The sequence below is a fragment of the Hemicordylus capensis genome, chromosome 1, assembly GCF_027244095.1.
Source record: "Hemicordylus capensis ecotype Gifberg chromosome 1, rHemCap1.1.pri, whole genome shotgun sequence".
Classification (NCBI taxonomy): domain Eukaryota; kingdom Metazoa; phylum Chordata; class Lepidosauria; order Squamata; family Cordylidae; genus Hemicordylus; species Hemicordylus capensis.
The window spans coordinates 101611548-101626515 of record NC_069657.1 but is presented as its reverse complement, the minus strand read 5'-3'; the positions used below and the strand labels follow the sequence as shown (position 1 = coordinate 101626515).

The window sequence follows — 14968 nt, the reverse complement described above, 5'->3', positions numbered from 1 at the left end:
CTTCTGCCCCGTCTCCTCTCCCCCTGCCCCCTTCTGCCCCAGTCTCCTCTCCCTTCTGCCCCAGTCTCCTCTGCTTTCTCACCGCCGCTATTATTTATCTCCCACCCACCTGGCCACCATTATTTTTCGCCCATGTGCTCCTCTCCCCCCGCCCCCTTCTGCCCTAGTCTCCTCGGCACCCCGCCTTCAGGCCCATTTTCCTCTGCTTTCTCACCACCGGCACCATTACTTATCTCCCACCCGCGCCGCTCAGTCTCCTCTCTCCTTGCCCTTTCTGCCCCAGTGTACTCTCTCCTTGCCCTTTCTGCCCCAGTGTCCTCTCTCTCCCGCCCCTTGAGCCCCAGTCTCCTCTGCTTTCTCACTGCTGCCATTATTTATCTCCTGCCCACCCACTCTGCCACCATTATTTCTTGTCCTCCAGCTCCTCTCTCCCCGCCCCCTTCTGCCCCAGTCCCCTCTCTCCCCGCCCCCTTCTGCCCCAGTCCCCTCTCTCCCTGCCTCCTTCTGCCCCAGTCCCCTCTCTCCCTGCCTCCTTCTGCCCCAGTCTCCTCGGCTTTCTGCCACCACCATTATTTATCTCCTGCCTGTTCTGCTCAGTCTCCTCTCCCCCCACCCCTTCTGCCCCAGTCTCCTCTCTCCCCCACCCCTTCTGCCCTAGTCTCCTCTGCTTTCTTGCTGCCGCCACCACCATTATTTATCTCCCGCCCACCCGCTTGGCCACCATTATTTCTCACCCGCCCACTACTCTCCCCCGTCCCCTTCTGCCCCAGTCTCCTCTCCCCCTTCTGCCCAAGTCTCCTTGGCCCCCCACCTTCTGGCCCATTCTCCTCTGCTTTCTCACTGCTGCCGCCGCCATTATTTATCTCCCGCCCATGCCGCTCCCAAAGCAGCCGTACTTCCCATTGGGCAGCTTGAGGGTGGATGCCTGGTGTCTCGCCACCTTTGATGTCATTCCCTCCCAAGGCAATGGGTCCAGTTTCCTCCTTTCTTCCTCCTTTCCCCTGACTCTGCTGATTCCCCTTCAATTCTGCTTCCCTCTCCTCTCTCCCGGGCCTGGCTGCCATTCCCTCCCAAGGCAATGGTTGGAACTCTTGCAGGACCTCGGAGAGTTCCAGCAGGCATCCAGACACATCCCCACATCCCCATGCAGTTCCCTACTCAGTCGGCCGTAAGAGAATTAAATATATAGATAATAGAGATGCACACATCAGGTGGTATATAAATATGATAAATAAATAAATATTCAAAGTACAAGTTTTCATGAATATTTCTTTGACTATTCTCAGTCTACACAACTGCAATTTCCTATGGCAAACTTGTACAACATTGGTGCTCATAATAAAATGAATTAGCTTTTCATCCCTGGAAGCAAGAAAATTTACTTCATATTTATTTATCTTTTTATTCACTCCCCACAAGTTAAGGCAAGAAATCATTGGAGAGCAGAAACACAGGAACTAAATGGTGGAAATGCCACCCCACCCACATAACAGAACAGCACGAGACTGCTGAACTCCGTATTTGATTATTAACTTTGTATTCACTCACCCCTGAATCTCAGCAGTGAAGCACTATAGCATAATTGCCCTATAGTGCCAACTGCTGAGGGTCAAGGAAGCGACTTATTTAGTCATGAAAAAGAATGATATAGGGAGAGAGAAGGGTGTATTTACCTGTACTTTCCCACAGTGCAAGGGTGAGTGTAGGAACAAGTGGGGAGCAGTGTTCTCTATTTTTTTTTCATCTGTGTGTGGGATGAGTTTTGTTCTGGGCAGGGGTGTGTGTGTGTGTGTGTGTGTGTATTAAAAGATTTAATATACTGCCCAGTCCACAGACTCAGGGTGGCGTACAAGGCAAGAACAGCATCTGAGATTAAAAAACAAACACACCCTTAAATTAAAGGGCAAATGTCTGGCAGAAAAGAAATGTCTTCAATAAGGATTTAAAGGCTGAAAGGGAGAAGGCAGACCAATCATGGGGTGGGGGGGGGTTGAGTTCCAGAGTAGCGGGGCAGCAACAGAGAAGGCCCTTCCACAGGCCCTAGTACTATGGACCTCTCTAAGACCAGTGACCAAAAGAAGGTCAACCTGAGAAGACCCCACAGGGCAGGACTGGCCAGGAGAGGTGGACCTGAAGGTCAACAGTATCAAGGCATTGTGTGCGCACAGGCATTCAGAGTGGGGCCTTCCTGATTAAACCCGAGCAGGTTCAAAAATTAACTGAGCAGACATAAAAATAAACTTGTGAGCGTGCACATCTTAGAGGGAACACTGGTGGGGAGCCATAATAAAGTGTTGCAGTGTATATCCAGCCCCTAGCAGGAGTGCTCCTGTTTTGGGATCCAGCCAGTCTGGTACACAATCTTGAGGGTTCCTTGATGATTCAGAGCTTATGTGTTTGTGGTGAGTAGGGGAGAGAGGATACCCCCTACAAACTTCCCACCCCTCTGAAACCTTCTCCCATGTACTAGATAGCGCTAAAGAGCTCAGGTTCCCAGCCTTGAACCCAAACATTTTATTGCTATATAGCAATCTATATAGCGAAGAGATTCTGAAGAATGAGAAAGGGAAAAGCTGTCCATTTCCCTTTCCTACCTCCTGAACTATTCCTCTATGGCGCAGAGAGAGGGAGAGCGCTAGGTTTAAAAAACCTATGACATATACTCCTGCCGCCACCAATCCTAATATCTGGAGCATTTTTCTATAGGGACAGCAGGGTGAAGCAGGTCAAATCTACTCCATTCTGTTACTCAACTGCCTTCAACAATCCATAGGTCCTGGAAGCACAAGACTTGTCAGGCCATTGTTCCTTTATTTTCTAAATATATTTCTAGTGTAGTGAGTCATCTAAATATATAGAAACCACTATCTTATTTTAAGATGGTTACATTTGGCTTCCAATCCAACAGGCATGAGACCACTCAAGGTTGGTATTAGAAAGATTCATCATCATCAAAATGTGCATTGGCTACCTTCAGGAATTATTTCCAGGAAACAGCAATAGATGCTGGAGAACCCCGACCAGCCTTCTGATATTACTTTCAAAAGAGCTGTACACTGAACTAAAATTAATATGCAACATCTTATCGCTGCTACTACTATTAAGCAAAACAATTAATTAAAATTAAAAGAATTTATTTACTAATGTAACTAAAAGTTTGATTGAATTTGTACTCAATCTTGGTTTTATGCATGAAAGGAGTGCTGCTTTTTAAGTTAACTGTTTTTAATAAATGTATAATGCCTTCATTTAGATATCTGTAAAATGTTATAACTGTAATAATATATTAATGTTCAATATCTGACATATTGAACTGACATCACCAACTAGAGATTTCTATATTAGCAAGTATATAAATAAGTAGATAGACAGATATTCAACTTTAAGATCTGGGATTGTTTTTCATTAGAACAAACACAAAAGCCACTCATTACACTTTTTCAGATCCTGAATTATTTCAAAGCATGAATGTGAAAGCTTCAAACTTGATGCAATTGAAAAGTGTTAACAAAGATTAAATTGTCAGCCAGTTAGGACACAGTTTCATTTTCAGACCTTTGTATCAAGAGAATTAGAAGAAAATCAGCTGTGGAAATAAAGTTATAGGAACTAAAAAGATTAAAATAAAAAGTGTAAAAGAAATCTAGAGTCAGCATAAACAAGTAAATTGTAATGAGCTTCCTACCCATCCTTTAACAAGACTCCAGGTGAGAAACTACCATGTTATGTTTCAAAACCCAAAAACTGAGAAGCTAAGCATTAAGCAAGCATTTCTTCCTGTAGCTTAAGCCAAATCAAAAATCTAGAAACAGAATCAAGAAACAAGTTCCCCCTTTAAATCATCTCTACAATCCCCAATACAAATAATGGACTTTATTGTTCATTTACTGCAAGGTTAGGCAGCTTGATGTGATGGATGAACTGTCAGCTTCTAACTAAACCACCACACTCCATCATAAAAGGAACTGAAATTCTGGTCATAAGATGTCAATAATCCTACATGACAAAATATGCAATACTTGGCAAAATTGTTTTTGCTCCCTGTATCCTAATATCACAAATCTATGGTCAAAAATTGACATTTCCCCAGACAATATTTCATCTGTAGTGCTACATCTGTAAGACTAAGTACCAAAAAGAGAAAACAAAGCTAACAAAAAACTTCCCAATAGCTGGAAAATGAAGGCACAACCCACTTCTTAAAACCTTGCATGTAAATACAAAGATGCAAAGAACTTTCTATGTAAAAGCACTGAGCATGTGCAAAACATTTGGCTGAAGGACTGGGTGTAAAGTTGGAATTCATGGCGGGGTGGGAATTGTTCCATATGAAGCTTCTGAGAAGCAGAGATATAGGAGACCATTAGAGCTTAAAGAATTCACAAGAATTTAAGATTAACTTTTAGAATCTATTATTGTTTTAAATTGTTATGTTTTAACTTTGTTTTTAATCTGTTTTATTGTAAACTACCCAGAGACATGGGTTTTTCACAGTATACAAATATGCTAAATAAATATACAATTGATTTTTTTTTTAAGTGTAGCCAAATGAAAAAAGAAAAGACACTTATTGCAAGAGGAAAGATTTCAGCAGACACTTCAAAATTATCAGATATGGGAAAAGCTGCTTGAAAGAGCTGACACGTATCAAAGGATATGGCCTGTTCACTGAACACTTTTATTTAATTGGATTTGAATAGTGATTGTTTTTTAAATGTATATCAACCCAGGGGTTGTTGAGGAGCAAAAGATTGTATACAAATATTGTTGCACGTTAAAAAAATTAAAAATAATTCTTGAGCCTTGCTGAGAGATCTTTCATTTGCAAACAGAAACTAGTTTGAGTGCCAAAGTGAAGCATCTAACCCTTAGCATTTATTTATATTCCACCCTTACCTTCAATGAACATATCAGAACAGCTTATACCATGCACAAAACAAGATACAAAAATCCCTAAAAACATTCAGAGTACAAGTTAAATATTAAAAACAGCATGATAAAATGCTAAATTTCATCCAACATTAAAAGTCTGGTAGCAAAGAGACATAGCCTAAGTCCTAGACAAGGCTCATAGGGGAGAGTGTGCACCAAGCAGGTTACCACAATTGAAAAAAGGCTATTTACCCATTTACCCCCTCAGACCACAGCGGCCCTGGAGAACTTCCCTCAATAATGAAGTGAAGGCAGGTTGATAAGCAAGATGGTAATTATTCAATTATCTAGGAATTAAGCCAGGGGTGTCAACCTTGGCACTCCAGCTCTTGTTGAGTTCTAACTTCCATAATCTCCAACCACAATTTATTGGGACTAGGATGTTGGAAGCTGTAGTTCAACAACAGCTGGAGTGCCAACGTCGCCACCTCTGGCTTAAGCTGTGGAGGGATTTAGAATGTAAGTGCCAACACTCTGAATTGTACACAGAAACTGATTGGGAGTCAAGGGAGCTTTTAAAGTTGATCTCATTGTCTGGTCCCAGTTAGCTGTCCTGTAGTTCTATTTTTAAATGTTCCCAAAGAGCTTTTTAAAAGGCAGCCAAATGTACAACACATTGCAGAAATCTAACCTAGAGGTTACCAGAATATATAGACAATTGTGCCTTTCTCCAGCAAATGTCGCAGTTGAAATACAGAAACAGTATTTCAGAAACTTTTGAAAAGTTAGGTTGCTGGAGACTCTGAATGTGTCACATCATAGGAGAAGACCTGCAGTCCCCTGTGAAGAAGATTTTACATTGACGTTCTTGAAGTTCCAATGAAGAACTTACGGACATTTACGGGAGAATATATGCACTCTTATGAACACCTGAAAAATGAATTCGAAAGAGAGCCTTTACGCTATTTGTGTTGTGCATTTGACATACCAGCCTCAGCTAGAAAGGTGCTATGAACCATGATGCCGCAGTGCCTCCATTGCCAATGCTAAAATACAGGCACCCCAAAGCTGTGAACCTGATCATTTAGCATGAGCGCAACCTCTTCCAGAACAGGATGACCAATGCAGTTTCTGACCAGACCAAACCAAACTTAAATGGATCCAGATAATCACTTGAATTCTAAAGTGCCCAGAATTGTACAGCAATAACTTGCTTGAGAATAAGAATGGATTTACAAAAATTTGAAACTGGCCAGGAATTATAAAGTCATGCTATGAGAAGCTTCATTAAAAGTGTATTGATAGTACAAAAATGAAAGGCAGGGGCTTCAGCAAATCCTAGTTGCAAGGGCAGAGGATACTGTACACTGTAGTGACAGCTTTCAGGCCTCAGAGATGAAGGTGCCATGAGCCCCAGGACAGCATTTAAAAAAAATAATTTTGTTAGGATCGCTCTCAGATTTATCTAACAAAGACTGTGAAAGAGCTCCATACATATTTTACACTGTGGCATACAGTGAAAAGACCACCTCCTCAGTACTTCTCTACTTACACATATTAAAGAATAATCAGTGCTCCAAAGGTCACACTGTGTTTATCTGCTGAAGATGACTGACACCAATATTTGAGAGAGAGAACATTTGTATTCTATGTACACAGCCTGAAGTACTAACACACATCCTCAGTCATCCTTTTACTGCCATACTAGAATGTCAAAAAGGTAATGTCATTTCTGCTCAAATAGGAATCCTTACCGTACACAATGAAGACTTTGTGACTGTCAGGGTGAAATCTGATGAAAATTCCAGCTCTGAAACAGATACAGATTGGCAGTCTATCCGCTAAAAGAAAGTAAATCTTATGTAAGTTTCAAAAGCAAAAAAATAAGCAAAGTATCAAGCAGGATTTGGGGACAGAATTATTTAATCAGATCTGTATTAGAGAGTTGGGCAGCGGGCGATGGATCTTACTTGAATAGTGATTTGAAGAGTGGAAGGAGTAAAGATCTGTAACATTATATATAAGACCAGCAGCTAGCAGCTAACTAACTGGGTTAAAGTTGGCTCCTTGATGGGTGATGCCTACCCTCCAAACCAGAGCTAAAAGAGGTGTAGATGGAATATTATATCTAATTTATTATCTATCTGTCTATCAAATTTGTATACTTATGTCTCTGGGTGGTTTGCAATTTAAAAAGTACAAATTAAAACATAATTAAAACAATTTACAATTTAACACAAATTTAAAACACTGTTAAAAAACAAAAACTGTAAATCTAATTAAAAGCCTGGGTGAGCAAATGTGTCTTAAATGCTTTTTAAAAATAGATGGGGAGGCTCTTATTTCAACATGGAGCACATTCCAAAGCCTTGGGGCAGCAACGGAGAAGGTCTGTCCCTGAGTAGCTGCCAGACGAGTTGGTGGCAACTGTAGACAAACCCCTCCAGATGGTCTCAAAGGACAGTGGGGGGTCATGACAAAGAAGACGTTAAATACCCAGAGCCTAACCTGTTTAGGGCTTTCATAACCAGCACCTAACAGACTAAGGTTTGCTTTCATCCCCATTACAGATACAGTGAACTCTTAGGAAGGGACATAATTTAATGATTACAGCCAAAACAGTTACTGGCCTGTCTATATAGATTTATTTACAGATACCTATCTGCAAAATCCATTAGAAGCATGCATAAAAAAGCGAAAGCACTAAAGTCCAAAAAAGGTTCAGATGAAGAATCAGATCCTGATTCTGATCCTCTTCCCGGCCCAGCCCCTTTTGCTAAATTTCAAGAGACACTTCTTAAGGAACTCCATAGTGTTTCTTCACGAATTCAGGGCCTGGATGCTAAATTTGACAACTTCTAGATGGAGGTCAGAGCAAAACTTTCTGATGTTACTCAAAAACTTTCACAATATGATCAACTTGCCTCTCAAGTTAATCAAGTCCAACAGGAACTAAAAGAAGAGAAAACATCCCGAGAAGCAGATTTTAAGTGATTAGAGAATCGAATTGAAATTTTGGAATCTAAACAACGTGCATCCAATTTAAAGATCCGAGGATAGCCTGAGCAATTTGGAAGAGAAGACCTTCATTCCTCTCTGGAAACTTTGCTTTTGGAATATTTGGGTTCTGGAGATTCTTTTAGATATTTTGGAGACATACAGGTTGAATTCCAGATACTCCAGGGAGAGGAAAGTACCTAGATACATTCTAGTTAAATTTCTGAATAAAGATACCAAGGAGTCAATCCTTCAAGCACAAAAAAGAGCTCCTCTTGAGTATAACAATATTGCTTTACAAATCTTTCCAGATGTTTCCATTGATATTCTACATAAATGACGAGAATTAAAAATTTTGACAACTGTACTTCAAGAAAAGAAAATAAGTTACAGATGGCAGATTCCCTTCTGTCTTGAGGTTTTCTTGGATCGAGGGAAGGGACAAATTTTTAATCCAGCGGATGCGATTCATTTTTTAGAGTCTTTACATGTTTCAGAAACAACTACCTTAGAACTACCAGTTGACAGCCTTCCGGAGGAACAGAAAAGCGATCAGGCCTCTGCAAATTAGCATATTGTTTAACAGTAGCTCTTGGACATGGCGGATTTTCCTAGGACATTGATTTCTATAAACATTAATGGCTCAAATACCCCATCTAAACGAAAGAAGATTTTCTTAAAATTGAAGAAAGAAAAGGTGGACATAATTTGTCTTCAGGAGACACATATTAAGACAAGCAATGCCAATTTATTGGCTTGTAAAGCATTGGGTCAATGTTATGTTGCATCTGATTCTAAGAAGAAAATTGGCGTGGCAATTTACATCAAAAATTTTAACTGGTCTTTAGAGAAACAAATACAAGATGATTGTGGTCGGTTCATTATATTAAAATTTTGAACTACTCAGCTAAATGAAATTACCATTGCTTCTATTTATGCTCCAAATTATAATAAAGCCCAATTTTATCAAAAATTCTGTCAGCTTTTGTTGGACACCGCGGAAGGGAAACTGTTAGTCTCAGGTGATTGGAATGCTGTTCTTTCCCCATTAATGGACAAGTCGGCTCAACATAAGAATTCTGGAAAGTTGCCTAAGAATGTATTGGACTATATGAGAATTTTATTGACTGAAGATGCATGGAGAAATAAACACCCATTGGAGAGAGATTTCACTTTCCCCCCTCAACCTCATCAAACAGACTCTAGAATTGACATGTGTATGGTCTCAAAGTCATTGTTATCTAGAATATATGACATTGAAATCGCGCCTTTAACATATGCTGACCATAACCCACTGATATTAAAATTCCAATACTTGAACACCGGACAGAAGAGATGGAGATTGAATAATTTTCTTTTACAATAAGAGAAAATTCTTTTGAAATGCAATGATGAACTGGTACATTTCTTCCAAAGAAATAGACACCTGATGTTTCTATTTTTTCCATTTGGGACTCCAATAAGGCTTTTATGAGAGGAATCTTTATTTTTGAATCTTCCAAAAGGAAGAAAGAATTACCAATACAAAAAGATTGGATAGTTAATGAATTATCCCGTTTAGAAGCTCTTCACAAGATTAATAATTCCCAAGATATTTGGCAAAACATTAGAGAACTTCGTAAGCAGATGGATCTTATAAAATCCAAAGAGAAATTTAGGAACATGACTTATGTGAAACAGAGATATTTTGAGAAAGGTAATAAGCCAGATAAATTGTTAGCATATCAGTTAAGAAAAGAACAGGAAAAGAGAATTATAACATCAGTCTGGAATGGCAAGGAATTTGTTATGTCAAATCAAGAAATGTCTGAACAATTTGTACAGTATTACTCCAAACTATATAAAGACGACAAGAAAGATCCTGAGAAAATTAAACAATTTTTAGAGGAAATACAATTGAAGTCATTCTCAGAAGAACAGAGCTGCTGTTTAAATAAACCTATTTCTAGGGATGAAACCAGGGAGGCAATAAAAAATCTTTAAAATAACTCACCGGGTTCAGATGGATTATCTTCATTGTACTACAAAACGTTTCAGGACAAATTAGTTGGAACTTTAACAGAAGTAATGAATGCTATATTATCTCATTACACTTTACCGGTTTCTTGGCAAGAAGCATTCATTTCATTAATTCATAAAGAAGGGAAAGACCTAACATGACCAGAATCATACAGACCTATATCCCTTTTAAATGTGGATTACAAAATTTTGACTTCAATCTTGGCAGCGAGATTAAGAAATTTCCTGTCTGAAATAGTCCATACTGACCAATCCGGATTTATCCCTAAAAGACTTATGAAAGATAATATAAGATATGTTTTGAATGCAATTGATAAAGTAACCATGACTTGTACAAAAGCAGCTATGATTTTTCTAGATGCCGAAAAAGCCTTTTGACAATTTGGAATGGCCTTTCCTGTTCTCAGTGTTGGAGAAAATGAACTGTGGCCCTCATTTTTTATCCTGGATTCGTAGTATATATCAATGGCAATCAGCAAAAATTATTGTTAATGGGTCCTTGTCTTCAAAATGCATAATCAATAAAGGTACTAGACAAGGTTTTCCACTTTATACTTGCTCTTGAACCTCTGGCAGTGAAAATTAGACAAGAACAGCGGATTCAAGGTATCAAAATAGGGGATTGTGAACATAAAATAAAACTATATGCTCATGATGTATTACTTTCTGTCACGCAAGTCAAAGACTCTTTGGATACATTAATGACACAGATACATTAGTATGGCTCAGTTTCTGGCTATAAGATTAACAGAGATAAAACTCAGATCATGACATGGAATCTTTCAGAAGAAGAGATAGAATACTTTTCTAAAGTTTTAAGATTACAAGTAACGAAGAAGCCAATAAAATATTTGGGGATTAATCTTACGAGGAGCAATAAAGATCTGTTTAAGAATAACTATGTTCCAATTTGGAAATCAATTATGGCTGATCTAGACAGATGGAAGAAGCTGACCCTATCTTGGCTTGGGAGAATCTCTGCAGTAAAAATGAACGTATTACCTAAGATGAACTTTCTTTTTCAAATGATCCCTATAAAGATAGACGATAAGATATTGAATAAATGGCAGAGTCAGCTCAATTCATTCATTTGGAATTACAAAAACCCCAGGATTAGATTTAAGGTGATGCAAGATTCCAAAGAAAGAGGTGGTCTTGGAGTTCCTAACTTGAAACTTTATTATCATGCTAGTAGCTTGACTTGGATTTTGAATTGGATTTTATCCCCTTATGGAAGTTTTACTCAAATGGAGGAACTTGGTCTTACTAGAGGTTTGCATAATTACTTATGGATTTCTGGTTCGATGAAAGATCTGGAGATACAACAACATACTATTCAACATAGTCTTTTTATGTCTGGGATAAATAACAGAAAAGAATAAATCCTAGATTATCAACTTTGGCCTCAATTCTGAATGTTTATTTCCATGAAGAAAAATTTTCTTCTAAGTATAACTTTTGGCGAGGCAATCTATACTCCTTACAAAGTTTGGCCCAATATTTAGCTCTGGACAAATCAGTTTCTTCCGGGCAAACAACTCAACAAGCATCCTGGTTTCAACAAGCTCAGATCAGCTCAATAGTTCAGAAAGAGTTACAGTTACAGGGTGGGAAACTTAGAGATGTGACTGAATCTGAAGAATTAATCACGCAAAACACTGATCATTTATTAGGCAGAATTTATAAGCTATTACTGAAGTATGAAACAGACTGAGCAGATAAAAGAATGTATGATAAAATGGATGCAGAACTTTAATAGATCGATCTATCTCTCTGATTGGGAATACTAATGGAAAAAGAATGTGAAATTTACTTTGTGTAACAATCTAAGGGAAAATTGGTATAAGATGTTCTTCAGGTGGTATATAACTCCTTTGACTATGAACAAAATATAAGGTTTTATCATACTTAAAAGAAAAATTTCTGGAAGAAAGGGCATCTTAACTTCTAAGATTTGTTCAATTTTCATATGAATTTGTTTCCAAAACTGTTGAGCTTTATTGCAACTCCACCACATATGGTAGAATGAACCTGAATGTGAATTACATTTCCAATATTTCTTGGAGAAAGAATCATTTATTCCTGCCAAATCAAACAAATTGTTTATATATGATTACAGTGGCTAGGATTATATATGCATCTAATTGGTGTATTTTGAAAATCCCTTCCTTAAACGATTGGTTTTTAAAAGTGTGGGATTATGCTTCAATTTCGAAAGTTTCGGCTTATGTGCATGGCATGTCTACTGAATCATTCATGTCTGTTTGGGAACCTTTTATAAATTACAATATCCGTCATGGTCAAACTTTGTTCCCATTTTCTGGATCTGACTTATAGTGTTTTTGATATGTAACTTACAAGAAGCTGATCAGATTAGATTTTGTAATTCTAAGAGTCTGAATTTCTTTTGCTTTATCTTGTTCTAGATACTTTTTCTTTACTGATGTAATTAGAAAAATGGTTTTTCATCATGAAAAATGATTGGTTTTAAATCGTTTTTATGGTGATTTGTCTTTGTCGTCTTTGGTCTATTTCTTAATAAAAATTGCTTATTATTAAAACAAACAAACAAAGCATTTAACTGCCCAACTTCTCTCAGGCACAATGATCTCTGGTCTTACAAGGCTTTCGTGCACCGAGGTAATGTCAGTGCCAGAGTCTCTCCATCCCCTTTTCACCTTCCCATTTATAATTATGCTTTCCTGATGCTCAGCAGGAATAGCATCTGAATCTGTGATGCGAACACCCACAAGGAAGTCTTGTTGGGGGTTGTTAAATTCATTTGAGCTTGGGGCTGCTTCTGGGGTCTGGCTAGCTGATGGGGTGGCTTGCTCAGGAAGGGCCCCAGCGGGGAACTGCACCTTACTGAATCCTCCAAACTGACTCCTAATACCCTGACTAAAAGCAAACAGCAATTACATTCATCTCTGTATTTATTTTGTGATAAAACAGGGGTGACTCCATGCTTTTCCTGGACTCTGATCCCAAATCTAGGAGCACACCGCTCCTTCAAGGTAGGCTGCCACTAGCTGAAGACTTGTTCACGCAGTTGAAGACTTGCTGAAGCCATTGACCAGGTTTCAACAACCTAGAACTCTCCGGCTTGGGACTTACAGGCACTGTACCGCCAGAGTCCACAGAGCCCAGCTCTAGAAAACAACTCAACAGTAATGAATGATCTTACGAGGCACATGGGGAAGAGTTTTGCAAGTAACCCTCCAGAACCTGTTAAATCAGACTGAAGCCACTTCTAAATATCTAAACTTTATTAAGAAACAAGGGTTTCACACAGAATAAGGAACTGGGAGAAAGTAGGTTGAAACTGGAAGTAAAGATAGGCACACAGGAATTCAAAAGAAAATACAAAAAGCATTTACTAACTGACTAGCACTGAGCCTTAGTCTATCAGTAGGCAGGTCTTTGGCTGAGAGAGCATTAATCTCTATAGCTTCTCCCAGTGGAACACCCATTCGCAAGTGGAAAAGGGTGAACAGTGGCCAGGCCATTGTCCTCCAGCTTTAAAGCCATGAGGGAGGGTGAGAGCTCACACCTGTCCTAGTTCAAAAAATATTCTAATTTCCTCCTGTCTGGGTGGTGAGATGCAAAGTGGCCCTATCTTCTGTGTCAGATAAGATTAGGGACTTGGTGAAGGAAGGGTCTGTTAGACTTTGTGGAGTGAGATGATGGAGGTCTGCTTGGTTCTTTTTGATGCCCAATAATCCTTGATGCCCCTTGTCAAGGCCAATCTGGCCAATGACTTGAGCAGGCCCTGCAACTGCAGTTTCCAGACTACGTACAAAGGCAGCACCACATAGAGTGCATTGTAGTACTCAGGTCTGGAGGCTACCAGCTCTGTTACCAGAACCACTGTTCTGAGGTTGTTTATTTTGAGAAATGGAAGCAGCTAGTGTATCAGCCGAAGCTGATAAAAAGCACCTCTGGCCACCACCTCAACCTGGGACACCAGGGAGGAGTTAGGATTCAGAAACACACCAAGACAGCATATCTGTTCCTTCTGGGGAAGTGTAATCCCATACAGAACCAGCAAATCAAAATAGTCTCCCAAGTTCTGACCCCACACAATAAGTATCTCCTTCTGGATTCAGTCTCAGTTTGTTATCCCTCATCCAGCCCATCACAATCTCCAGGCAAGCATTTAGAAAAGTTATGCCTTCTCCTGATGCCATTGACATGGAAGAATAGATCTGGGTGTCATCAGCATACCAATAACACCCTGCACTAAATCTCCTGATGATCTCTCCCAGCAGTTTCATGTAGATGTTAAAAACACTGGAGACAATATGGAGCCCTGAGGGACACCATATGAAAGTTCACATTCTAAAGAGCAATGGTCTCCAAGGGACACTATCTGGAATCTGCTCGAGAGGTAGGAGAGGTATCACTGTAGAGCAGTGCCTCCCACCCCCAACCTCCTAAGACGTTCCAGAAGGATACTATGGTTGATAGTAGCAAAATCTGCGGAGACACCAGCAGAGTCACACTCCGAGGCTATTCCCACGATCACTGGAAAAGCGGGTTAAGAGATCTACCCGAGACATAGGAAGCAGAACCACAGTAAAACAGTGCTATCTCCAAATCTCCTAGGCGATCCAGAAAGATACCATGGTGTCGAAAGTCGACAAGAGATCCAAAAGAACCAGCAGAGTCACACTCTGTGCAAGATGAAATTAGCCATGTTGGGCAAGGATCCAAAGAACAGGTAGTAGGCCATACTGCTCTAAGCAGCTTTTTCATATCCTCAGGAGTCACAAACTGAAACTGATCCAAATCTAATCTTGCAAAATCTCATGTCACAGTGACATTGTTTCCAGAAACAGATATAAAACAGAAGGGGTTTGAGTTAAACCCCTAACAATTCGGAACAGCTCTGCTGGATCAGGACTTGCCGATGAAATATGTGTAGAATAAGATCGCTTCCTTGCTGCATGTATTGCCATAGCATATGCCTTCAGATGGGCTATATGCTATGTCTTATAGAATTATAACTGAGTACTCCATGTTTGCTCCAGTCTCTTCAGCTCCCGCAGGTCTTCCATATACCATGGGGCTAATTTTGAAG

The 14968-nt window shown here is 39.6% G+C and overlaps 1 protein-coding gene across 3 annotated transcripts in view; it reads right to left on the bottom strand.

The window, feature by feature from the left end:
• Positions 1–14968, bottom strand: part of PRMT3 (protein arginine methyltransferase 3) — a 126703-nt gene that overhangs the window by 29449 nt on the left and 82286 nt on the right. For 2 of the 3 annotated variants that reach the window (XM_053272709.1, XM_053272725.1), the window contains exon 13: positions 6627–6713. The exons of the other annotated variant lie outside the window; for it this stretch is intronic. In XM_053272709.1, coding sequence (XP_053128684.1) covers positions 6627–6713 — 87 coding nt within the window. The remainder of the gene's footprint in view (positions 1–6626; positions 6714–14968) is intronic. 3 annotated transcript variants of the gene reach the window in all.